General features: G+C 40.0%; 1 protein-coding gene across 1 annotated transcript in view; it reads right to left on the reverse strand.

Annotated features, from left to right (window-relative positions):
• EPB41L4A (erythrocyte membrane protein band 4.1 like 4A) overlaps positions 1 to 27,512 on the reverse strand; it is a gene marked incomplete at both ends in the record, with an annotated part of 179,736 nt that overhangs the window by 56,005 nt on the left and 96,219 nt on the right. The window contains 3 exons of the mRNA XM_079701588.1: positions 10,499 to 10,620; positions 17,182 to 17,259; positions 18,635 to 18,726. Of these exons, the coding sequence (XP_079557714.1) occupies positions 10,499 to 10,620; positions 17,182 to 17,259; positions 18,635 to 18,726 (292 nt within the window). The remainder of the gene's footprint in view (positions 1 to 10,498; positions 10,621 to 17,181; positions 17,260 to 18,634; positions 18,727 to 27,512) is intronic.

The raw sequence follows: 27,512 nt of genomic DNA on the forward strand, positions 1-27,512 counted from the left end.
CCACTTTTTTTTTTAGATTCCATATATATGGGTTAGCATACGGTATTTGTTTATCTGACTTACTTCACTCTGTATGACAGACTCTAGGTCCATCCACCTCATTACAGATAACTCAATTTCGTTTCTTTTTATGGCTGAGTAATATTCCATTGTATATATGTGTCACATCTTCTTTTTCCATTCATCTGTTGAGGGACACTTAGGTTGTTTCCACGTCCTGGCTATTGTAAATAGTGCAGCAATGAGCATTGTGGTACATGACTCTTTCTGAATTATGGTTTTCTCAGGGTATATGCCCAGTAGTGGGATTGCTGGGTCATATGGTAGTTTTATTTTTAGTTTTTTAAGGAACCTCCATACTGTTCTCCATAGTGGTTGTATCAATTTACATTCCCACCAACACTGCAAGAGGGTTCCCTTTTCTCCACACCCTCTACAGCATTTATTGTTTGTAGATTTTTTGATGATGGCCATTCTGACTGGTGTGAGGTGATACCTCATTGTAGTTTTGATTTGCATTTCTCTAATGATTAGTGATGTTGAGCATCCTTTCATGTGTTTGTTGGCAATTAGTATATCTTCTTTGGAGAAATGTCTACTTAGGTCTTCTGCCCATTTTTGGATTGGGTTGTTTGTTTTTTTGATATTGAGCTGCATGAGCTGCTTGTATATTTTGGAGATTAATCCTTTGTCAGTTGCTTCATTTGCAAATATTTTCTCCCATTCTGAGGGTTGTCTTTTCATCTTGTTTATGGTTTCCTTTGCTGTGCAAAAGCTTTTAGGTTTCATTAGGTCCCACTTGTTTATTTTTGTTTTTATTTCCATTTCTCTAGGAGGTGGGTGGGTCAAAAAGGATCTTGCTGTGATTTATGTCATAGAGTGTTCTGCCTATGTTTTCCTCTAAGAGTTTTATAGTGTCTGGCCTTACATTTAGGTCTTTAATCCATTTTGAGTTTATTTTTGTGTATGATGTTAGGAAGTGTTCTAATTTCATCAAATGATTATTTATTATTAATTACAACATCACAGGTCTTATGCCAAAGAAGCACTCAATAAGTTCTTGTTGAATGAGAAGGTAAAGGGGATAAAAAGTGTCATTTATGGTAACTCACTAAAGCTATGGTATTTAACTGGAATATACAATATGCCTTTAGCCTTGCGTGCTTTTTAAATTTTGATAGCTATGCATGGAATGCTAAACACTCCCAGAAAGAGTGGAATCATTAACTTTTTAGAGAAAATCTAACCAGCTTGACATATATTAAGACATTTTTTACAGAATGAAAATAAACATCAGCTTCAAGGCAGAGTAGAAAAGGGTGTCAACAAAGGAAGACAGCCTTGAACAAACCATACACCCGACTCTGTGACCTAACCTAATGCTCCTTGCAATTAACACGGTTACTGCCATTTCCCCTCTTTCATGGGTAAAATGTCCCAAAGAACTTAAATATTTCTTTAAAAAATGACTTGATATAAAATCAGACTGACTTGCTGCTCCTCTGTAAATGCATTATCTTCAAGAATATCTGCTGAAACAAGCAGATCTAGTGAAGTAAAGGAATCACACAATAGTGGGAAAACCAGAGGATGTATACTTATTTTCAAATCATCTTTCACTTTTTTTGTTTTCCATTTACTTTCCAAGGATGTGCCTTAATATTCCAAAGACCTGGGTTCAAACCCTGCTGCTGCTCTTACTATCTGTGTAACTTTGAATAAGTATTCAATGTTTCTGAGCTACTGTTTCCTCATGTGTAAGATGAGGATACCACCCACCTTCCCACAGGTTTACCAAAAGAATTGCTTCACTTTATGGACAATGAGATGAAAGCTCAGCATGTTGAATGATGTGTTACAAGTCACAGCCGAGTTAGACCAGGAATTCAAGTCTACTCAAATCAGGTACATGTTTTGTTTTTTTATTTTCCTGCCACTGTACCACATGCCTTCTCAATGCAAAGGCTTACATAATCAGTTGCAGGAGTTCTTACGGTGAAGAGAAAGTGAGGTCACAGATTTGGACCACACCTCAGTTGATTACCTAATTCTGACGTATCAGGTTTGAAGGAGGACAGTCATAATCACACTCTTTCGAAAACAAAGCTAACACTCTCCTAAATTTTGTAGAAATCCTCTCCAAAACTACCCACATAACAACTCTTGGTCAGAATGCCTTGCTCCAATTCCCTTGTATGACAATTTTTACTAATTTCTTCCCTTCCTGTCTTCAGCTGACCTAGAGAGGACAAACATGCAAAAAACTTCACAGTACCCATCAAGTGCCCAATAGGTGTGAGAGTTATTACATCACTGTCTTTTTCCAGACATTCCTCACAGTGCCTAGTGATTCTCATCCAGATACCCTCCAGGTTCCAGAACTTGCTACACTTGCAAATCATTTCACCTCTCTGGGCTTCAGTTTCCTTGCCTACAACGCAAAGTGATTGTCCTCTACATCATCTAATCCAAGGACTGTGGGTCCTGCATGAGTCTTCCTCCTTTGAAACAAAGCATGCTCTGACTTGAGGATCTACAGTGCAATCTCCTACACTTTAAGGCCTACGTTTAAATGTACAGATATGAAAATGTCTTATGCCCTTTGCCTTGAAGACTTGAGCTGTATCTGTAACAGCACAGTAGAAATCCTAACATTTGAATTTGTATGATCTGTCTCGTATCGTTCTATTACTTTGTCCATAAATTATGATGTACACTTCCTAGCATAATATCAGTGTCCTCATCTGGAAACTTGAATGGACATTTGAAATCATCTTGTGAACTTAAGGCATTCATGACAAGTATCTGAAGGGCTTTTTTAAAGTACAACATGGTAAAAACACAAATGCTATTAAAGAATACAGAGTAAAAATAAATCTCTCTCCCACTCCTGATTTCTGATTTCTTTTTTTGATTGTATTTTTATGTAATGGGAGCATATTACATGCTGCTGGCCCCCACCTCTGGCTTTTTTTTTTTCTTGCTTATACTATCTCTTGGAGATCATTCCATATTGACACAAATTTATCACATTCTTTTTTGTTTCTCCTCTCCACAATGCAGACTCTAATTGACCTGGGATCATATTCCAGCTCTGGAGGCCTGGGCAAGTCCTTGCCTCTGTCTTCTCACTTGTTACACTGAGAGTTACAGCACGCTTCTAAAAGGAATGAGGGAGATACTATCTGCATGTGCCTAGTACAGCACCGGGCATGCAGTGATGCTCAATGACTGCTGGTCATTAACATTCCTCTGCCCTGTGGAGCTCCTCAGGGGATCTGACCTTTCAAGGCAGACGTGGTGGGACTATAGAATCGGACCAACACAACGTCAAATCCTGCCCTCAGATTTCTTCTAAGAGACACATGGTATTTCCTAGGGGTACACATCTATTATTTTATTAGGCCAGTTCCCTACTAATGGACATTTACATAGTTTCCAGTCTCTGTGATGACAAACACAGCAACAGTCCTGCTCATATTGCAGAAGGGAGGTTGCTGATCTAACAGCTTATTGAGGTTGCGACTTGACTTATGAAATCACAGATCCACAGCCCCAGCTTCTGTTTACTACTCATTCAACAACTCTCCTTCCCTCCCCGAGCCCTTTCAGCTTAGCCCTTTGTCTTCTGTTTCCATTGCCTGCCTGACATGAAACGTGGACTTGGATAGGCCTAGTACCTGATTACCTCAAATAGGGAAAACCACCTTACACAGAAGATGAAATGATTAACTATGTGAACTTTAAAACCAGCATACAATCTCATCACTATTATGGATTCACTGTAACGCGTTTGTTATTCCCGATTCATAGCCATATAGACTATCCCAGTGGTGCTGGAGCACCTGGAGAGTGGTGAGCGCGCAGTGGGGGTAAAAATAAGGCGAGAAAAATGATTCCTCTGGGAAGTGGGAACAGGGTAAGTAGGACGATCCCCAACTCTGGCCTCCCAATACTGCCTGACAACAGCTGCCCTTGTGCACCCAGAGATCTTCAGGCAGGCAGGAAAGAAGAAACCTACACACAGGGGGCCCTTTGACTTGCCCACTTCCCTCATACTTGTTTATACCCAATCTTCTAGAATAAATCAGGGGTAACTGATGTCTTTCCAAAGCCCATTCTCTGCACTTGAATGACTCTCTCCACCCATCAATAACAAAAGGCCACACCTCCCTCATATAATTATATTATCCTTTGTATGTGAAGTTGATGCTATATGGTAAACATAATTCAAAGACTGTCAGGTGGACTCACAGGCTGGTCCACACTATGTATAGAAAGACTCCTTTTGAGTTAGGAGAAAGAAACTGAAGTGTACCAAGCCCCTCCACGTTCTTGACACGATGCTGTGCCCAATGCAGACACCATCCCGCGTGACAACAACCCGTGAGGCAGGAGGTAATACCCCCACTGGACCCACAAAGAAACTGAGGCTCAGCCTGGTTAAGTGACTTCATCACATTGCACAGTTAGTACAGGGATGACTGAGGTTGAACCCAGATTTATCAGATGTAGCTCAGTCTGATATGCCAGTCTCTACTCACATAGCTTGCCTTTTGTCTGTGTTAAAAAAAAATTTTTTTTTAATCTATTTTTGATCACCACAAGCCAAGCTGGGTTTCTGCTGACCTCATGTCTGACACAATGTGCCAACCAGAGCAAGCGCTCAGTAAGTGATTATTACTCTCTTGACATTACTATGTCTCAGCAGCCCAGAGCTTTATACTACATCAAATTGATGGAACTGTACTTCGCTATGTCAAAGCATTTCTCTGTCTCTCCTGCTTTGGGCTACACCCAGCTCAGGTCACCAGTAAATGTCAGTCAGCTATCCACATGTGAATCATTTGCTAGGGGGTTCAGACCGGTGTGGCACCATCAACCCCTAGAGTTGGCCAACCGACCTACCAACTACAAAGTGTTCCTGCTGGGAGTCATGGAGTGTAGAACCTGACCTCCACAGGGGATGCTGCAGAATCCCATAGAGACCCCAGGACAGGTGGATCGGCCATTCATACCAGCTCTGTCAATCAGAAGTTCTCAAGAGACAGCCCTCAAGCTATACTGGGCCCTTAGGAATGTTTGATTTAGCACACAGAGACTTTCTTCAAAATGAAATCAATTGCCAAAACTTAAAATTCTGGAAAGTTTCTATAAATATCTAAATTTCATGCTTCCCTTAAGACAGTGGAAGATTGGCAACACTGGGTCCTCTCTCCTGCACAGAAACACTGGCTTGGCCTGAGCAGTAGCTCTCTGCTTCCAGACCAGGCACGAACCATCCTCACTCACAAGTCATTTTCAGGATCCCTTGGGCACTGTGTCTGCAGCGTCTTCCACAGATTCAGAGTGGGAATGCCAAAATGTCACCCGAACTGGCTTTTCAGTTGTCTGAAGACTACACCGCAACTATTTATTTCTCTGTTCATCAGTACGATATGCTTAAGATCTCAAAATGCTGCATCAGACAATCACAGCATTGTTTATCCACTGTAAATGGTCTCACCCATTACTTTTCTTACAGCTAATTATGGATTATAGCTAAACATTCTGTCTTTACTGACTTTACATTCTGTCTTTACTGCTGTCTTCTTACAGTAGAAACTCTTTTCTGACAGGAACCCACCTACTTGAGCTGCCAAGAGCTTGTCAGAGAAAGGGCTGTACAAAATATGCACTTTTCCTTCCTGCCATCTCGCCTCCTGCTTTACCCACAAGCTCCTCTGCCGAGCAGATCTGGAGGAATGCTCTGGCTGCCTGCCCTGGCGCTGAACTCCTCTGGGGGGGCAGAAGGCAGGCTGGGTGCAGGGCTCCTGACTCTGGAATGCACTTCCTCATAGAGGTGCCAAGGTCTAATCTTAGTGGATTCTAAACACAATGGCTTTTGAGCTACCAGGGCATTTATTATTCCTGACTGAGAAATGAAAACACTGGCTTTTTAAAGCTGCAGAGAACTGAGATGCAGGTTAAGGGCAGTAGTCACCAACTTTGACTGAATTATTTTAACTTCAGAAGAGATAAAATAACGTCTTCCAAAGTTACAAGTCATGTAGTATAAATTAATGATATAAACTAACAAAAAGCTAAAGTCTCCTTTCTATCACAACTTGTTTTTTGGTATCTATAAATGTTAAATGAGAGGTGAGAATTTATGCCAATGACTCTTGGAACTGTAGCTCTAAAGTTTTATTTTAGAGAGCCTACCAGAATTCAATTTATGAAAATTCATAGCTGGCCTCATTAGAGTTTTTTTTTTTTTTAATCTATCTTCTTTTTCAACCACAACTCCATTTTTGCCAAACACAGTACAATCTAATAAAATAAACTTCTTCTATGTTTTAAAATAAGCTTTCTACCATTTTAATTGTCAACATTTTCAAATAAAAATTTAAGTAATTGTGGCAGGAATATTTAGTAAGGTAATACTTTTGCTTCTCTTTGGTCAATAAAAAATAATTCGAAAAAAAAAAACCCTACTGTTTCGAGCTATTGTTCCTTTCCTGCCCAGCCACCCATGAACGAATCTCAGGAACAGGGAGCTTTGGAGCAAGGAGGCTGCTCTGGAGCTGAGAGTGTGGGAATCAGAAGTGACAGGGCTGGAGGAGCTGCCTGGAGTGGCAGAAAAGCCTTGGTGGGGAAGGAGATGGAGGCTTGAGGGCTACAGCAACCTAGGGACCTACAGGCCACTCCCTCACAGCATCCTCCCCTCCACCACCCACCACAGCAGAGTCTTAAAGGGGCAGGTTTGACCCTAAGCACTGGAGGCTCCCAGGCTTACCAATAACCCCTCCCCTCTCATACTCACAGTGGCCCAGATTCACACAGAATTGCCCTGCTTCATGGGACCTGCTGGGTGGGATAAGGAGCACAGAGTGACTGATGTAGGTGAAGACAAGAGCGCCCTCTTCAATCGTTCCACTCCAAGTCTGAGCCCCACCATGACCTTAGAGACTGGGTCTCTCTACCAGCTGGGTTCAACTGAGGCTCAAAGCAGAGTACATTTGAATTAGAGGAAAAAGAATATGTAACATTCAGGGACTTCCCTGGTGGCACAATGGTTAAGAATCCACCTCCCAATGCAGGGGGCATGGGTTTGACCCCTGGTCGGGGAACTAGATCCCACATGCATGCTGCAACTAAGCGTTTGCATGCCACAACTAAGGAGCCCATGAGCTGCAACTAAGGAGCCCACCTACTGCAACTGAGACTCAGCACAACCAAAAAAAAAGAATATGTAACATTCAAATAAACATAGAACAATATTATCCCTGCCCCCAGAGCATTCTTTTTTTCTTTTCTTTTTTTTTTTTTTTTTTTGCGGTATGCGCGCCTCTCACTGTTGTGGCCTCTCCCATTGCGGAGCACAGGCTTCGGATGCACAGGCTCAGTGGCCATGGCTCACGGGCCCAGCCGCTCCACGGCATGTGGGATCTTCCCAGACCAGGGCACGAACCCGTGTCCCCTGCATTGGCAGGCGGACTCCCAACCACCGTGCCACCAGGGAAGCCTGAGCATTCTTCATATGTGCATGACAGCAACTGAAATAACTCTGCATCATAGGCATTGCTAAATGGTCCTTCCCCACCCAGGACAATCATGCTGTCAAGGGCAGGGTCATCTCTGGGTCCCCAGAACACATCACAGTTTTGTGGAACACAGGCTTGAAAAGTAGTTCAACATCAAAGTGAAATGTACACACAGCAGCCTCAGTTTTTAAACAAAGCACTGTATGATCCTCTTTTTTGAGTAAAAATTATAAAAATATACCATTGTTTAAAATACATACAATAAATCAGCATGAATACTTAGAGATATCACTACAAAAATATTCACTTTAGTTACATTTATATTTTTCAAATTTTGAAACAGCTTAAATATCCAAAAACTAACGACTGGTTGAATAAATTATGTCACATCAATGCATCTATGCAGCAGAAAATTATTTGGACATTCAAATGGTGCTATATAAGAACACTCAAAACTTGTTAGATCATATTCATGATATGTTATTAAATAAAAAAGTAAATAAAAACACCGCTATACCTTTTTTGCAGAAAAGATATGCAAACGACCAGAAGGCTATATAAAATAGTGTTAGCGCTAAGAGAATGGAACTGAACATGAAAGATATTCTTTTTGCAGGGGAGGGGGAGTTCTGAGGCTCCTCAATTTCCTAAAGCGAGGATGTATTTTTATAATAGTAAAAGCATAACATGTGCTGCATTTTTTAAAAGATTCTCAGCCTGATGCTGAGAGGCTGCCCTCGAGCACTCTGGGCTGTGCATTATCCATCTCCTCAGCCTCCACCCTAGAGGGAGTGTGTTTTAATACAACACTAGTGGGAGGGGAGACAGACGCGAGGGCTCAGTACAGTTCCAGGCTACTCTGTGAAAACTGCATTTGGCTGGATCTACAGAAGCCAGGAGAGAAACAAAAACAAAACCCCTTGTCCCTAAATAGATCAGCTTCTGGAATTTCGGCTTCCAAGGAGAGACAGACAGACAGACACAATGTTACAGAGGCAGATATTTTTCTAAGAGCACATGAGGAGAGGAAAAGGAACAACCTGAGCAGGTCTGTGTAAAAAGCACGTGTGATTCCAGCATCTCAAGTGGAAAGAAATGTTGATTTGACATGAGGAATGCTTTTGATATTCTTGGTTGGTCTCAGAATAATTTCATGAGGCCTGGTGTTTAAGAAATAGCAAAGTATCTGAAAGTTTGCTTATCAATTATACCACACTGCACTTGATCCAAATGGGATTTAAGACTGATCATATTCAAAGATAATCACAAAATATTAAGATAAGATATTAAATATTAAAGCTGGAATTTCTGTCCTAAGCCACCTGCTTATTATGTAATCTTGGCCAAATTACCTTTATAATCTTAGTTTCCTCATCAGCTAAATGGGGATAATATTACTTATGTGGCAGGTAACCCAATGCAAAATTAAATCATGTCTTATTTTTGCCACTGTAGAACCATCAGAAAGAATTTAATTTCCTCTCAGCCCAGTGAGAGGAGGGGACCTACAATCAGATTTAATTTCACTTTAGAAACTGTAAGTCAGGTGACATTCTCACAGCCAGCAGCAGTGGAGCAAACTCAAAACACGTTCCTCATAAGCTTGTCATGAGGGTTAAATGAAACAACAGCTGTCATAATGCTTTGCCAACTGTCATGCGATGTTCAGATTTTTTTATTAGTTATCTATTTTATACATATTAGTGTATTCATGTCAATCACAATCTCCCAATTCATCCCACCACCACCCCCAGATGTTAATTATTATTATTAAAAATTCCATTCTCTTCATACAATATGGCAGAAAGAGCCAGGAGATCTGGCCTCTCATCCCAGCCCCACCCCTTTCTAGCTACTGGAACCTGTAAAATGGGAACGTAGTGTCTGCCTTGCCTTACCTCACAGGATTACTGGGAGGCTCAAGTGAAATAATATATGTGAAAAGCCCGTGGAGAGTGTTAGACAAGGCTGATCTGTAAGCAAGCCACAAACCAAAGTCAGTAAGATCACTTTAGAGTAAAATTCCGTGAGCTCTGAACACTGAACATGGATTAAAACTGACTGATGAGGTGGTTTATTAAAGAAGTGGTGTGCATTAAAAACAAAAAATCTGAATAACCCAAACGTCCATCAATAGTAGAATGAATAAGAAGCTGTCATACAACAGAAAACTCACTGCAAGAAAAATGAATGCACTTTAGTATATATTACGTATAACACTGATAGAAGCAAGACACAAAGGAACACACCCCTTGATTCAATCATATAATATTTTAAAAATAGGCAAAACAAACTACTTTGTTCAGAGAAGGCTACATAAGTAGTAAAATTATAGTGAAAAGTAAAGAAATAATTACCACATAGTAGACAGAGGTTTTCACTGGTTGGGGAGGGAGGAGAAGGTGAGGATGTGACCAAGCAAACAGCAGGGACTTCTGGGGCTGCAGGCTATGTTAAATTGTGTGTGTGCGTGCATGTGCATGCCCGTGTATATATTTATATATGTATATAAACACACATACACTTATGTGTATGTGCATAGGTATATAGTATGTATACTTTATGCACTTTATTATAGTTCACAATAAAAGACCAACGATAACAAAAAACTAAATTCTTTACAGACTGTTATGTCAATGGTATTTTTTTTAAGACTTTTGCCAAAGACTTTGTTTCAATTCCAATCTCAGCTACACCAAACTAAGAAATTACGCAGTTGAGGTTTTATTTAATCCCTTCAAAAAAGAGTTATTAAGTATAGTCATTAAGCAGGCTATGGTGATTCAACTTGCTTACCTGCCTGTTTATTAATAATTTCCGAGTGCGTGGACATTTTCTGGGTCAAATTAAAAATTCTACTGTTAACAATTAAAAACCTCCAGGGCTACAGTCACCACTTAAGTGTATGTTACACCAGGAGCCTAAAAGGAAACACAAGGTTACAATGAGGAGTTGGGGGCTCTGTGACTTACCGCCTGGCTGTGTTGGTGCTATTCTCTTAGGGTAAGTCTTGCTTCGACTTCTTGCCACATTCTGATCTGGCCGGGGAAGTTGAATAGAAAGATCTCGACTCATTTGCAATGCTGTCCTGCCACTTGAAAAAACAACATTTTGAGTAACACAGGTAAAACCACACAGCCACAAAATTACACCACAGCTCATGGAGAATATCTGCAGTGTATGGAGAGAAGAAAAAACACAGATTCACACAGGTTATAAGTATATAGGGCTTTCAATTGATTCTCACTGCAATGTTAACCAAGGAACTAATAAACTCTAATAGGAAAGATTTAGGTGAGACAGAAGTGCCAACTGAAGAATGTCGCTCGCCATCTGGTTCTACAAGAATGAAGTCACTAGCCACTAAAGTTGCTGACCTTCAATACACTCTGAAAGGAGCTCAGGACAGAGATCAGGAATGAGGCTGGGAAAAAGTGGCCGAACAGGCCTTCAGATAGTTAGGAGTTTTCAGGAGAAAATTTTATGAACCCAGTTTCTTGCACCTTCTCATACTTAGAAGAGCGCTAAAAGCATTAACGGAGACATCTGCTCTTCGTGACTAGAAGCAACCTTCTACAGAGGTGTGTGCTTGACTGCACGCATTCCCTTAGGAGCAGTTCCTCAGAGCTGAGAGGTTCTCTCTCAGCCTCTAGTCCTCAGTAAGCCCCAGATAAAACTGAACTCAGCTCTCATGTTGCGCTTTTTTTCCTCAGCCAACACAAGGAAGATCTTTCAGAGGGAGAACCAGGAAAGAAAGGATTTATTAAAGGAGGAGTTAGGTTTTGATTTAAGTAGAATGATAGGCTAGAAATAGAGGATGCTGATGGTCTTCCAGCTCTACAACTAAATAGTAAAGAAACTGTGTTGGGCTAAACTACAGAAGGCAATGATTCTACGTGAATCAACACATCCCCGTGCTGTACTTATAAGGCAAGTCATAGAGCCTCCCCAATTGGACCACTGAGTGTGATTTCACTCTGAACCCTGTGACACAATCAACCATTGATAACGCCCATTTCACCTGAGTCAGGAAGTGCCCAGGAAGATTTAAAGCAGTCTAAAACCCCATGCACAGTACCGCTTCCTTAAGAGTATGTGAGGATGCAACAGGGAGAGCTTTCCCTGGGGACAAACTAATCTACTCAAGGAACCATGTAAGTTAATTTGCTGTATTTCAGTCAACATTCATCCTATGAAAAGTTTATTCCACAGCTGAATTTGAGCCAGTGAACAACTCTGGCTTTCATGACAGAAAGTATCATTTAGGTACAGAGAAAATGCATTTCTAATTATCTATCAATACTTTGATTCACCACAGTTAAGAGCCACCTAATGGGAAGAAAAAAGTCTTTTATTGGCCACAAATCCCATTTATCCTACATTTACAGATATATATTGGTGGCTCTCTCCCTAAAAGAGACTAAATAAGACTTATAAAGCCAAATTCACCTCCTACATTCTTCTGTGAAAGCTTTCCCTCCTTGCTACCTCATCCACTTTTATTAGAAATAAAGAGAGGCCCAAAACACTCATAAAAAGCAGTTTCTCATCAGGCTAAGTGAGGCTATGACTTGATATGAGGAATTAAAATGACAGGTTCCATCCATGAGTGTATGTACTTCATATTCAAGACTTCATGGAAAGCAGGGGGAGGGGAGGGAGTAGGGGGCAAACTGTGAGAGGTTTTCTTTCACTTGAAATTTAACTATTTTTTCCCTTATATATAATGAAAATATATAAAAATCTAATAATGTTATTTGATAAGAAAATTATCATTTACCAGCTTTCAGTTTGCTGTTTTCTTTTACATATTAAGGTATTGTTAACAGACAAGTTCTGAAGAATGGGTTCAAATCCCAGCGATGTCATATCCTAGCTCTCTGACCTTGGGAAACATTACTCAAACTCTCTGTATCTCCATTTCCTCATTACTAAAGTAAGAATAATACCAATGACCACTTCACAGGCTTATTATGAATGTTAAGTATTAATATTTATACATTTTCTAGAACAATGCCAGGCACATAAAATATTATATAATTATTTACTAAATACAAGTAAATAATTTTTTTTAAATAATCAATTTGAGAATATTTCTACAGTTTTAACTATTTGTTTTAAAGGTAGTACATAAGGTAACACAAATAGCAACATCTCTCCCCTGAAAATCTTTAAAAAATTCTATACAGAGAACAAAATTCCACTATTAGAAATGGTTTGGGGCTTCCCTGGTGGCGCAGTGGTTGAGAGTCCGCCTGCCGATGCAGGGGACGCGGGTTCGTGCGCTGGTCCGGGAAGATCCCACATGCCGCGTGGAGCGGCTAGACCCGTGAGCCATGGCCGCTGAGCCTGTGCGTCTGGAGCCTGTGCTCCGCAATGGAAGAGGCCACAACAGTGAGAGGCCCGCGTACCGCAAAAAAAAAAAAAAAAAAAAAAAAAGAAATGGTTTGGAGTATGAAGATAACATCTACTTACAACAAACTTACTCTAAGACTTGGGTAGTATGTACTTCATTGCATAGAGGAAAAAATATTTGCCCTAAAAACATAACCCAATAATATGTGGACCACTGAGGCATTTTATAATGCGATTTTACTTTATTATTCAATTTTTCCTCATGGTTTCTCTCTCAGGAAGAAATGAGAAATGGGAAAATCATATCACAAGATTCACAAAACTGAAGTCCGGAAACATAAACTGATCTGGCACAGGCTGTACGGGACCTGCGTCCGGAACAAGCTTTCTGCCCTCCAGCTGGTCAGTGTGATACAGCTTGGCAGCCTGGGAAAAGGGACAGAGTGCAGAGCCATTTGGTTTAAAGCTACAAGCCCAGGTTAAAACGCAGCTCTGCAATAAGTGTGTGGTCTCCAGCCGATTATTTTTTAAATCTCCTAGAGCCTCATTTTCCCTATTTATACTTGTTCAGACTATTTCCTAGCAGAAATACTCCTGTACAGTATTCTTAGTATTTTCTTGTAGCAAAAAGCACTTGATAACTGTAGAGATTTTCAGGGTCGGTGTAAGAGCTCCTACACATCCGGTGCCTCTCCATAGTGACAGGACAGAGCATTGTCCCCAGGATCGCCCACTTCCCTGCCCCTCACACTGTGGCACACATACTCCCATCCTATGATGAGAGGAGGCACTGCCAGCAGCCCTTCAGCTTCAAAGTGAGGATACAATCGGCCATCAGTGGGGTAGAGGGAAGAGAACAAGAGGAAAGACACCCGGGTTCAAATCCCAACTTTGCCACTTACTGGTTAAAGGTCTTTAGTTCAGTTACCTTACTTCTGGGGGGGCTCATATTTCTTGTCCACACAAATGAGCATATGATACCTCCTTTGATGGGTCACTGAATGGATTTAATAAAGTAACACAGGTGAAAGTACCTGACACAAAGGAGGTTCTCAGGAGAACTTGGTCTCTCTTCCATAGTTCAAGAAATGTGGAAAGCTCGTGTGATTTAAGTTCTACAAGAAGGTCATCAGGGTTCCTGAGGGGTGGTTCTTAGGTCTAAGTGTCATTTCTAGGGTATAACTTCTACACAACTCATTCATTCATCAAAACCAGGAGTCCCCTACAAACTTAACAAAAGGTAGAGGCAAGATTAGTTTTTAAGGGGCTCAGAGAAAGAGAGAGCAGTGTGTAACAGAATATTTAACCAAAGATTTAATCAATCCCTATTTCAGATTATTGGTAACTGATAACAAAGCAACAAAAGAAGTCAACTGTCAGATTTAAGCTCAGCCTTTTCCCCAAAATATAAATTTTGAAAGGATTGCCTGTCACATTTCACTAAAATTATCTAATTTTCCCCTCTTAAGTAATGACTAGTTTTTCTGTTGGACTCTCCTTGGTATTCTGCAAGCCCTAAGATGCAAGAGAGAAAGTAAAGACTAGAATTCTGTCTTTCTCTATTACATACATCCCACTATAAACACATATACAATTATACACACAGACACCCACACTCACACACTGCAGCCACTGGTAATGCTGTTCGTTATCCCCCATGCTCTAAAAGCCTACAGGGTAAAGGAAGGAGCTACCTATGTTTCCAGAGCTCTTCCTTCATTCCAAGATATCTCCAGAATGTCTCAAAATAAAGGAACAGGCATATGATGTTTATTAAAGTTTGGTTGTTATTACTCTTTTGCCAATTAACAGTCCATGTGCTGGCGACCACCCAGCAGTCAGAGACCCATCTCTGCGTAAGCCTGGCTCTGGGCAGTGGGATGAAACACCTTTCTTTCAGAGATGGTGTAATGTTAGTGCTTCCTACATACAGACACTGAGATTTGGATTTCATTAAGAGTTACCAAGCAGTTAACACCAGCCACAAAACTGAACAGATTTAGCAGAGCTTCCAATTTGCAAAGGTTATCTTTAATTACTTTTGTGGAAGAAATGATACTCAATATGCAAAATCCAATAAGTTTCTAATAATAATTCCCAGTAACCACAGCATTTGCATTTCAATAAATTTGAGAAATCAGGTATGGGTAAATTTGTAGAAACCAACTATAGCATACATTAAACAGTATAATTACATTTTTAACAGAATATTAAGACAGATGCTTTTTCACCAGCTTCATTTCAGTGACAAAGAGACAGATTTACACATTCACTCTATAACCCTTGAAATGTGTTATGCCCCAACTGGAAGAACAGCCCAAATACTGACTATGAGCTGTTTTTCTCAATATAAAAGTAAATACTCTTTCCTTAAATTCCTGTAATTATATCACTATCTAGGGAAGAACCTTGATAACCTGAAGTTTAAATTTTTAGATTTCAATGAATACTTTCCTACAAATATCAAGAACATCTATAACACAATAATACTTAAATGTTATTTTAAGTCAGCTAATGAGCAAATATCCAAGTGAATAATATGTAAAGATTAATGCACTGAACATTTAATATTTATCACTCCTTTACTGATTATCTCTGGCTGCAAGCAAGAAAAAAAAAGTGGTTCATCAAAGAGAGGAATTAAAATCTGGCATATCATTATCTTGCAAACACTTCACCTGGATTCTTTTTTTTTTTTTTTTTTTTTTGCGGTACGCAGGCCTCTCACCGCTGTGGCCTCTCCCACTGCGGAGCACAGGCCCCGGACGCGCAGGCTCAGCGGCCATGGCCCACGGGCCCAGTCACTCCGCGGCACGTGGGATCCTCCTGGACCGGGCATGAACCCGTGTCCCCTGCATCGGCAGGCGGACACTCAACCACTGCGCCACCAGAGAAGTCCTTGGATTCTTTTTTAAGTCTCCTAAGTAAGCATTTCATTTGGTGATGTCTCCAGTGGAACTGACAGAACACTGTCCCACCTGCCGAGTGCCATTTCTGCACCCTGCTTGAGTTTTATAGGGCCTGGGACCGCCTTACTGCCTGAATAATACTGTAGCTCTCTGAAGGCAGAGATGGTGAGATCTAATTCTTTGTACCCCTGGGTACCTAACACCCTGCTTTCCACATCACAGGCTCTCCACTTAACAGAACGAACTGAAACAAAACAAATTCTTTTTCAAAACACAGAGGGCTCCCATTTTCAAAAAGACCCAGGCACCTGCCTGACTGCTGGACAATCAGGTTTTTCCTGCAACATGCTAACAGTCTAACTAATGGTTAAAGGAAGGGGCTCTGGAGTTCGACTGCCAGGGATTGGACCCCACTTTACTGCTTCCTAGCTGGGTTTCCCTGAGAAGTGACTTGTCATCTCTGAGCCTTAGTTTCCTCATATATTAATGAGGATAACATTAATAAGACTGCAATGATTAAATGAAGCAATAAATGGAATACATTTAGCACAATACATGGCACTTAGTAACTGCTCTGTAAAGTTAAGATATACTTGCTAGCATTACTATATGTAGGCGCTATGCTACAGAAAACATTTGATTTGATCCATAATATAAAGCAGGGGTCCCCAACCCCCATGGCCTGTTTAGGAACTGGGCCACACTGCAGGAGGTGAGTGGTGGGTGAGAGAGCAAAGCTTCATCTGTATTTACAGCCACTCCCCATTGCTTGCATTACCGCCTGAGCTCCACCTCCTGTCAGCATTATGGTGAGTTGTATAATTATTTCATTATATATTACAATGTAATAATAGAAATAAAGTGCACAATAAATGTAATGTGCTTGAATCATCCCGAAACCATCACCACCCAACCCCTCCCCATCCATGGAAAAACCGTCTGCCACGAAACTGGTCCTTGGTGCCAAAAAGGTTGGGGACCACTGATATAAAGAATACATTGTGTTACAATAGGGGAACAACTGAATGTCCCAAGAATACCAAAAAACTACTATTCAGAATATCTACTTTGTTTCATAATCACAACATAATTAAAGATAAGTGATAATTGGATCAAAATGAATTTCTGAAGATAATAAGCTCTACTACATTCTAAAAACCCTAAGCTTAATCTAGCTAATGTAGAATTTAAATAATTAAACCTAGAAAATCATTTTTGTCAAGACAGTTTAATAGACTGTTATTGCTTATCAAATTCATTGGCACTGTGGAAAAATAAGGAAAAAATTAGATCACAAACTTTAATGTGCATGCATGTATGTGGACAGCTGCATTAAATATTTATTCATACACACCCCACACACACCCCAGAGGGAAAAAAATGCCATTTACCTGTACCGGTGCTTATAACTCAGGGATCCAAACTTGCTGAGTTTTCTTGACAATGAATTTGATTCATTTTCTGGCATTCTAATGAATTTTTAAAAGAAAATTAGATAGAGACTCACAACTATACTTATGCAACACTTGAGCAAAAGCTGTGTAGAAATATGTAACAGTGCAACACTGCTTAACACAGTTAAAATATTTTATTCATTCTACATATCAGCAGGAATAATAATTGATTATTTTTAAGCTAATACTTGACATTCTAGTACTTTATATCTGTATCATGTCAAAACACTCATACTTCCTGAAGACTATCAGATACATCACTGCCCACACAAGGAAGCTTTCATTGTGAATCAATTTAATTTCTCTACTAAATTATCTTGGGACTTTTGTCACTACATTGATTTACCCAAGCCAAGGTTCTCAGGGCAGTTGATCGCATCTGATGGGGCGGCTCACTCTTCTTTGTACTTTCCATTCCAGGGTACCTTCCACACACACCTCTACATGCAGTTCCTAGGCCCAGCCCCACTAGACGAGAGGCAATGCCTCAGACCTTTTGGGCTCTATCCCTCTCTTAATACAAACTCCACAACGGACATGGGTCATTTTATAAGGCTACTTCTCTAGCATCATGCTATTTGGGGAAACCGTTCCATGCAAATCAAACAAGAATAAGGGGAAGAGTTAATCTAGCTTTAAATTTAAAAACCAAAAATAGAGTTTCAAGTATTATCTGATAAAATTGAGTTTTATCTTTACACCATAAGGATGTGACACAAACAGTATCCCCACAACCCAATGGTCAATTCTCTACCCTCATCTTACGTGACCTCCCAGGAGCATGCAATGCAGCTGCTAGCTCCTTATTCACTAAGGCATTTTTCCTTCTCATATTCCATTTTCCCATACCCTACTGCTTACTTCTTCTCATACTCCCCAGCTGGCTCTTCCTGTCCTCTAAATGCTGGGAGGGTCCCACAGCTCAGTCCCTGGCTTTCTGCTCCTCTCTCTTCACTTTTTCCACAGGTGACCTCATCCAATCCCCTTTGCCTTAATACCTACGAAATTTATATGACCAACCTTGGTCTATCCTGTATGCCTTGTATACCCAGCCACCCATTCCATACCTCCAAGCTAACAGTCATTTCAAATTTAGTATGTCCACAGTAGAACACTTAATTTCCACCAATACCAAAGCTGCACTTTTATTACATAAATGTCAAAAGCAATTGTCCTTGACCCTTTCTTGTAGCATGAGCAAAGAAAATATCTATATATGTGTGTGTGCATGTAAAAATGCTAATAAAAGAGAAACACTGTAAATTTCTTCTTGTAGGCATGATAGAATTCTTGTTACAAAAACAAATGCACATCAAAAAAATTAAAAAAACAAAAACAAATGCAATTTTCATTTATTAGGACAATGAACAAAGGTTTCACATTAACATACCTAAAAAATGTATGATGTTCTACACTACACTTCCAAAGATGCTTGCAAGCAGTTTTACTTCGAGCTTCAAAAAAGAATGAGGTTTCATTGCACTGAGAGAGAAAAAGAGAGAGAATATAAATTACAGACCACAACATTCTTCAGATGACAGCCACCCTTCTAGGTACCAAAAATCCAAGTAAGCAGAGAAATTATTGTTAACACATTAAAAAAATAATTATCTCTTGATAAAAATACAAAATATAAGTTCCATGTAAATCTTAGTGCCATCACCTTTATTATCTTCTTCTACATCACCCCATGACCATGGATAATCAGAGTGATGGCCCTGAAGCACTGCAAACTCTTCTGTCATCAATGGGCACCAAAACAGGAAAAATACTGACCATGTGAAAATCAACTCCCAAAAAAAAGAAGACACCCATAAACCCAGTTTTTAACTGTATGTTTTTCAGGGATGTACAGGCCACACTTAAACTAAAGAATCTCAAGAGGGGTCTCTGGGAGGTGTGACCACCACAGCAGTGTAATCTGGGAAAGTTAAATAATGTCTCAGGACTGAGTTTCTCCATTCTGCATCAAGTTATTGGGGGAAATAAATTAAATGACATGACAGATGTGAAGTTCCATATATTAGGTATACAATTAATTTTAACTATCATTTTAATCTCGCAGGTACTTATCTGTTTTAATACATAAGAAACAAAGGCAATATTAGAGGTAATTTTAACTGTGCAGGAAAAGATGCTATTTTTTTAAGTGACTGAATAGGAAAACAAGCAAAATACAGTATCCATACTAAAATAATAATAAACCACAAGCTCTGTGAAGTTATATAATTGTTAACTTAGTCTCAAATAAAAACCAAACTCAAGTCACAAATGCAGAAGTGCCCCTGGAATAAGGTTTCCATGGATTCATAAACACAAAGTTGTCAATGCAGAAGAATAACTGAAACGATTCCTCCTCCTATACACACACTTTTAACAAGGACAAAACATTTATATGCATGAAATTTCTCCCAAGTCCACCTAGAATGAGGCTGTCTAATTTAGGAGCTTATTTGCAAAATGAAAGGGTGTGATGGAAACTGAGCCAATATATGCATGTTACAGCAAGGCTTTATAATTCCAAAACCTTGTGAGGTGGAGGAAGGAACTTAGGGCAAGTCCCAGGTTTCTAAGTTGGGTGCTGCTAAGTAGTAAAATACAGCAAGTGGAAAAAAATTGGGGAATTGGATGAGGGGGGGAATGGACATTAAGCTCAGGCTATTTTGATTCTGAGATGCCCATGGAACTAGGAACTCAACACGCCTAATGGGCCAGTAAACATGCAAGGGTAGAGCTGAGGAGAGAGGTCGTATCTGCTGGCACAGATAATTTCACCTGAGAATCTAAAACAGATTGCTCAGGGAGAGAGCACAGAGTGGATAACGGTGGAATCACAGTGAAGATGTTTGTGAAGGTGAAGTGAGAGAGGTCAAAAGGGACCTCAAGGCAATGGTGTCAAAAGGGACCTCAAGGCAATGGTGTCAGAGAGGCTGGAGGAGAGTGCAAGTCTCAAGTGACCCAGAAAGGTCGCAGGGCTTGAAAAGAGGTCACTGAATTTTATGGGGACAAATCTTCAGTGGCTTTCGTGAAAGGGGTAAGGATTACAGAATAAGAGGTGATGAAGAAAAAGTGATCAATTCAGAAAGTGTTTGTCTCAAAAGCAAAAGAAACTAGGGGGGAGGTGAGGAGGAGGGGGTGCAGAGGAAATCACAGAACATCCTTGGAGGCAGGGTGAGAAACCAAGCCTCCTGTCAGGAAATGGGAACGCTTAGAGGGGAATTTGTCTTCTTTTACTTTTCCTTCTTAAATATATACACATGGTACAAACACCAAAAGTTACCAAAGTGGATAACACAATTCTAACTCAATCTCCCTCCTACCACTGTCCCCAATTCCCCTCCTCAGAGGCAACCACTATTAAGAGTTTGTCATATAACATGCCGGTGTTTTAAAGTCACTGGATTATCCAAATATATAATACACAGGTCATTAATTTTAAGACAATTTTGCTTCTGGTTGTGTATCAGGATAAATAAGATAAAGCCAGTACATGGGACTTCCCTGGCGATCCAGTGGTTAAGACTCCAGGCTTCCACTGTAGGGGAATGGGTTCGATCCCTGGTAGGGGAACTAACATCCAGCAAGCCTCACCAAAAAAAAACCAAAAGAAGAAGCCAGTACAGGACAGGCTGCTCTTCCGCTCCCCAATCTACCACCTTCCTCAGTATATGCACCCACCTCCCTGTCAACAACTGAAACACAAAGTGTGTTAGGACTAACGTACTGGGCATTGTCACTGACAAGAAATGGTGGCTACTAATGACTATTCTGTGACACAGACACCTTCACATTTTAGCAAGAGCATCCACAAATAAGGTGGAATTGACATACTAAATCAAATTTTCACAAAGTGATTTAATTACATATATCATCCACATTTCCAAAAGTGGAGGAGAAACAAAAAAATGTTCAAACTTGAAAACAAAGTAAATCTCCTTATACTTTTCTAGGACTGGTTTTCACTTTATTCGTCACAGAAACATCTGTATTCTTTTGCTTTTAAATAGAGACCTGGTTACAGGAAATCTAACTTTTAATATATTTTTTAAAACTACCATCACCTAATGAAAGGATAAAAGGTATTTAAGGTCCAACCAGAATTGGGTTTTCTCAAGTTTCTGTGGATACAAATATATTTAAGGAACAAAAGAGCCTCCCACAGGCTCCTTAATTACTTCTGCCCTGTGGAAATGACAAATATAAACTCATTCCCCCATTCATACAGGGCTTTAACACCAGCTGCCAGGTTTTTGTCCCATTGTTAGCAGAATTATCCAAATACTAAAAGGCAAGTTAACATAAATAAAAAAAGAGCCAGGTATTCGGAATAAATTCTGTGTGTTTTTGCCACATACAATAACTGCTGGCATAAATGTAACTGATGCGGCATTCAAATGTCTTTCTTTTCTTTTTTTTTTTTTTTTGCGGTACGCGGGCCTCTCACTGTTGTGGCCTCTCCCATTGCGGAGCACAGGCTCCGGACGCACAGGCTCAGCGGCCATGGCTCACGGGCCCAGCCGCTCTGCGGCATGTGGGATCCTCCCGGACCAGGGCACGAAACCACGTCCCCTGCATTGGCAGGCGGACTCTCAACCACTGCGCCACCAGGGAAGCCCAATGTTTTTCTTTTTGAAACTCTGCTACCTACTAAACTTCTTCTAAAGGGACATGGACAATTAGCACCTTTCCATTTGTTCACACAAAGACAAGTAGCTGCTTAGCTTCAGAAGTTCATTTCAACCTATCACTAAAATACTTTATCCAAGCAACCAATGCTTGCTTTTGGCAAAATTCCTCAAACACCTTCATAGTTTTGGTCATTTTATGCCAGAAGCAAAGCTATGGTCTGAATCTATTTCTTTTTCTTTTATAAAGAGATCAAGCTTAAGTCACCTCTAACTCAGGTATCATGTGGGGCTTCATCACACTGTGGATCTCTAGGTAAACTGGGCTCAAAGTCCCAATTCCATCATTTGTAAGAATTCAGGACCTAGATTATATGGACGAATTCCCAACCTAACTCCCTCTGTTCTTCTCACTCTTTTCCCATCTTTGCTGGCTATGTTTCTCTTTGCAGCCTTGAAGAAATCAATCTACTTTAGCCTGGCTTCTCTGAAGTGTCTTAAGTTTACTGACAGGGCCATGGAGGGGCTCACACTACAAGATGCACAGCAGCTAACTCTCCCTGGGCTCTAGCTTCACTGCCTCTCCCACGCCCAATGGGCTTGCCACACAGAGTCCCTACTCTAGCTGGTCCCTCCGCTTCCGTCTTGGGAAGCAGCCACAACTGGACAATCTGCCTTCCCCAGCTTCCCTAGAATTACAAGGACGAACATTTTCTCAATCCTGTCATTATATATTCATCCCACCTCCACGGTCAATGTAACCTAAGGTACATTGCAAAGGTCAAATACTTAAGAGTAAAGAGATTAGTACTTCTAACAATAGTAAGATGCAATCATTACATAAATGTTGCAAAGGCCTACAACAGAGAGTTTTCTTATCAATGATCCATAAAGGCAGAGGAGAGGCTAAAAAGAAGTGCAAAGATTACAAGCCTACAGTTTTATGGGATCTTTTTTCAAATATTCAATCTCTATAAGATTTCTATGTACTTGGTAATTGTTAGCTTACTTTAGACACTAGATGAAATAAAAATCAGGGGGCTAATAGCAAATGATTGAAAGAACTTAATTACTGATAAAGCAAAGGAAGGCAAATGGTGGAAGAGAAAAAAAAATTTATTCTTGAACTAAAAAGAAATCCACAGAAATATCACAAAATTTTAAGTATTAGAGAAATTCTGTCTTTATAAATGGTAAGCCTGAATGACTGCAGTTGTAAAAATTTAACTACGTTTGTGTATGGGCACGATGTTTGTTTTAATCACTTTCCCCGTATTTTCTGCTTTCTCATCCCGAGTGCAAAGCCAGATAAAGAGTTCAGAGTAACCCCTGCAACCAAAAAATTATCAATCTTGTTATTATTTGGAAAGGGAAGTTAGAAGGGAATTTTAAAACACTTGAGTAAAATATTATCTTGTTCTTTCAAGTTTTTTCTTTACAGAATGCTCCCTAAAAATGTTTCTTACAACATTAATGTCTTATGATATTGGCATAAAAAGAGTTCTATGGTCAAAAAAGTTTGAGAAACACTGGGTTAAACACTCAGACCTTTTCTTGAGCTAATAGGTACTGTGACTCTCCAAGAGCTGGTAAGGTAGCTGGTGTTTCCCTGATCTATATGGGCAAAAATTTTATTTCAACTACTCTGGTTTAGAAAATACAAACATCCCTACACACACACCAGTTATTTTTTAAATTCTTTCCGAAATGCACATAATATGGTTTGAATTAAAAATCACTGTGCATTTCAACAGAGCACTGGAAGAATAACATTAATTTCCATTCCTACATATATGTTGTATTCTACAATAAAAGAACAAAAACAGCAAAAATATTCCAGAACTCTTATGTCAGCTATGTGGGTTATATTTCAAACTATACACTAAAGATGAAAAACCTTTTTACCTCTTTTACAGATGAATAAATTAATTGCTTGATGAATAATTGTTTATTTCTTTATAGTTCATAGAAACATAAACTATAGAATTGGAAAGGATGTATTAGATTGTGCTGTGCATCCCCCCTTTTTCCCTTTCCTCCCAAGAATTCAAAAGGAGAAAATAGGAGCCAAAACATTAGAGAATATTTATATCATGTTTCAGTAAACTCTGAAAACTATTTCATTGAGCTTATTCTGCTTCCTATTTGAAAAAATGCACAGATGCAAACCCAGGATTCCAGATGGCTTACTTTTGTTATTGTTGTTTTTACTCTATCTTTTCCTCATCTTTTCTTTAAAGAAACTGTAGGATTTCCTAAAATGCCAGCATTTCTCTCTTATATTTGCAGATTTCATTTTTTAATGGTAACTAATCTTTATTGCCAGTCTTACAAATGTTTAAAAATTTTTAATAACAAATGTTACTTAAGCTTGTTAAAATGAAGGCATATCTGGTAAGATCTATTGATACTCTTAACGTAGAAATATTTCATACCAGAATTTAGACATTCCTTCCAAACAAATGGCTCACTTAATTATGGAGAAACATACTAGCAAATGAAGCAAAGCAAACTCCATGGGCCTGGAAGACCTGAACTCCCCTTGTTGCCTTGGCAAGAGCTATTCACCAGCAAAGACTAGTCAAGAACAAGGTGCTGCCTGAGCCCTTTCCTGTGCAAAACTTCAAGAGCTCTAAGTGCATGAGGGAAAGACACTTTTGACTCAGAGACGTGTACCAGGTGCCTGTTACAAGTCCAACTTTGGACTGGGTTCATTCAACCTCACAACAACCTTGTAAGACAGATTTTATCATCCTCACTTATTAGATAAGGAAATGTAGGCTAAATGTCATTCAGGAAATTGTCCAAAGTTAGAGAAGTGGGAGATCTGGACTTACACCATGCTATCTGACCACTAGTCTAGTAATCCATCACTTAATCTGAAAGACTCCAAACCACACTGTCATATGGAATCAGGACAAATGTTACTAACAGAGTCACACTTGTGAACACTTAGGGGAAAATATAACACCTATAGTTCCAGGTACACTCAAACACTGTAGGTGAAATGTACAATGGCACAGAAACTGCGGGTGAAGGTTGGGATGGGGGAATAAGGCAATATCTAACATACCTACACATACACTCACCCTTCCAGCATTCCTAATCCTGGGAATTTACCCCGAAGGCAGCCCTCCAACAATATAAAAATACATATGCCCCAAGTTATTGATTGAAGGAAAATTTTTAATTGCAAACTATCAAGAACTACCTAAACGTCCCAGCATAAGAGATTGGTTGAATAAACTACTTTACAGACACTCAGTGGAGTACTATGCAGATGTACAAGAGAACAAGAAATCTCCCAATGAACTGATATAGAGAGATTTCTAGGAGATACCACTAAATGAAAGAAAAAGTGCAAAGACCACATAGAGTATGCTATATTTTATGTAAGAAAGAAAAAAATTTTAATATGCTTATCTTTATAAATAGAAATACAAGGAGGAGAATAAACCATAAAACACTGAAGTTGGTTACCTACAAAAAAGGGTAAGGGAACGGAACTGAAGGAATATGGGAGTTAGCAATACTTCTGAGTGTACCTTCTTGCAGAGTTTTTGCCTTTTGGAAGCATGCTAATCTTCTACATCTTCAAAAATTAAAATCAAAGAAAAGAGGATATGAAGGGGGGGCCTATAACTGAAAGCAAACTGAAACAGTTAAACCTAGCTAGATCTCAAATGAACCCCAGAGACACAGGAATAGGGAAGGAGGGAAGGAAAGGCCAACCCAAGTACATTTTGAACACGGTATTATACTCTATACTGTCTTGGCAAGGTGATATACATGAGTGAAAGAATCACACAAAAAAATTGTCAATTTCAGTGGTTTGGCCAAAGCAATTCTGAAACTATTTGAGACGCAGTTTAGGACTGAGCACACAAGTAAATGTGTTACTGTTACTGTGAGCCATGGTTCTCCCAGGCCAAAGGAAGCCTGTACAAAAATGAAATGAGAGGGGGACTTCCCTGGTGGCGCAGTGGTTAAGAATATGCCTGCCAATGCAGGGGACACGGGTTTGAGCCCTGGTCCGGGAAGATCCCACATACTGCGGAGCAGCTAAGCCCATGCGCCACAACTACTGAGCCTGTGCTCTAGAGCCCGCGAGCCACAACCACTCCACCCATGTGCTGCAATTACTGAAGCCCACGGTCCTAGAGCCCGTGCTCCACAACAAGAGAAGCCACCGCAATGAGAAGCCTGCGCACCGCAACAAAGAGTAGCCCCCGCTCGCCGCAACTAGAGAAAGCCTGCGCACATCAGCAAAGACCCAGCACAGCCAAAAATAAATAATAAATAAATAAATAAAAGTAATCATTAAAAAAAGGTGGAAATGTTCAATTAAATACAATAATAATTTTTTTAAAAAATGAAATGAGGGAAGGAAGAGCAAGTCCTGTGGGGATGGATGGAAACTGAAGGTATGGCATGAACTTATGATTTATAAAATGTGCAGAAGCATGTTCCTATGCACACGTGTGAACATATGTATTTATATTTGTACACATGTGTATATTCATGCTTGTATTCCCTAGCTTTGTCCACTAGAAAGGCCGAGAAGCAAAGTTACCCCAGTAGCAATGACCACACCTAACACCCAGATCTTGACCCTTCCCCACTAAAAGGAACCAGGGCTCTTTGGAGAAATGGCTGATAACAGAGTGGATGCAGGGTAGGTACAAGATGCACCTGAAATATCGAGCTATACCAAAAAAGGAAGAAAGTGACCAAAACAATAGTAAGGGCAGGTCAAAAGGGCACAAGAGTCCCAAAGGGCTCCCGCTGGCCAAATCTAGGACAACCTCAATACGAGAATAGTTAGGTACAGTAATGTATTACAAACCAGTGAAAAAATGGGAGTCAGTCCATGCCAATAACAAATAAAAAGGGGAGAAGGTGAGGCTCTCACCTACAGCGGAGTGACAAGGGCTGACTGATACACGTGTAGGCAGCAAGACAGCTAGAATATCAGCATTTTGCAAGCATCATAGTAAAAGATCAAATCAGGCAAGAGTCCTCAATGGATGCTAGACCTAAGGTAAATATTGAACAGCAGGGCATTTGCACTGAATTACATTATCTCTCCACAGATCGCTTATTAGTTGCAAAGGAAAAAAATAAAAACCCAGTAATTATCGAGTGGAAAATTGGGACAACCACGACTGGGTGATCACACTTCACATAACCGATGGGAGGCCGGCAGTGGTTACCATGCGCCTCCAGATGTGACACCCTGGGAGAGACACAACTTCACCTGTGCTGCTTTCCAGCGGAGAATGCAGAACCTCATTCAATCACAGTGAAACAGACAAATATAAACTGAGCAGCTTTCCACAGTTGACCCTTGAGCAACAGGGGGTTAGGAGCACCAATCCCCTCACGGTCAAGGATCTGGTATAACTTTACAGTCAACCCTCTGGATCCAAGGCTCTGCCTCAGCATGTTCAACTAACCACAGATCAGGAAGTAACTGTCCACCTATCCAGTGAAAAAATCTAGCTATAGGTGGACCCACGCAGCTCAAACTCCTTGTTCTAGGGTCAACTGTATTTTCAAAAACTGGAGTAGAATTGTAGTCTTCAAAAATCTCAATGTCAAAAAAAAAAATGCTACTAAAATGTTCCAGATTAAAGGAAGCTA

The sequence above is a fragment of the Hyperoodon ampullatus genome (assembly GCF_949752795.1).
Source record: "Hyperoodon ampullatus genome assembly, chromosome: 4".
NCBI classification, from domain to species: domain Eukaryota; kingdom Metazoa; phylum Chordata; class Mammalia; order Artiodactyla; family Ziphiidae; genus Hyperoodon; species Hyperoodon ampullatus.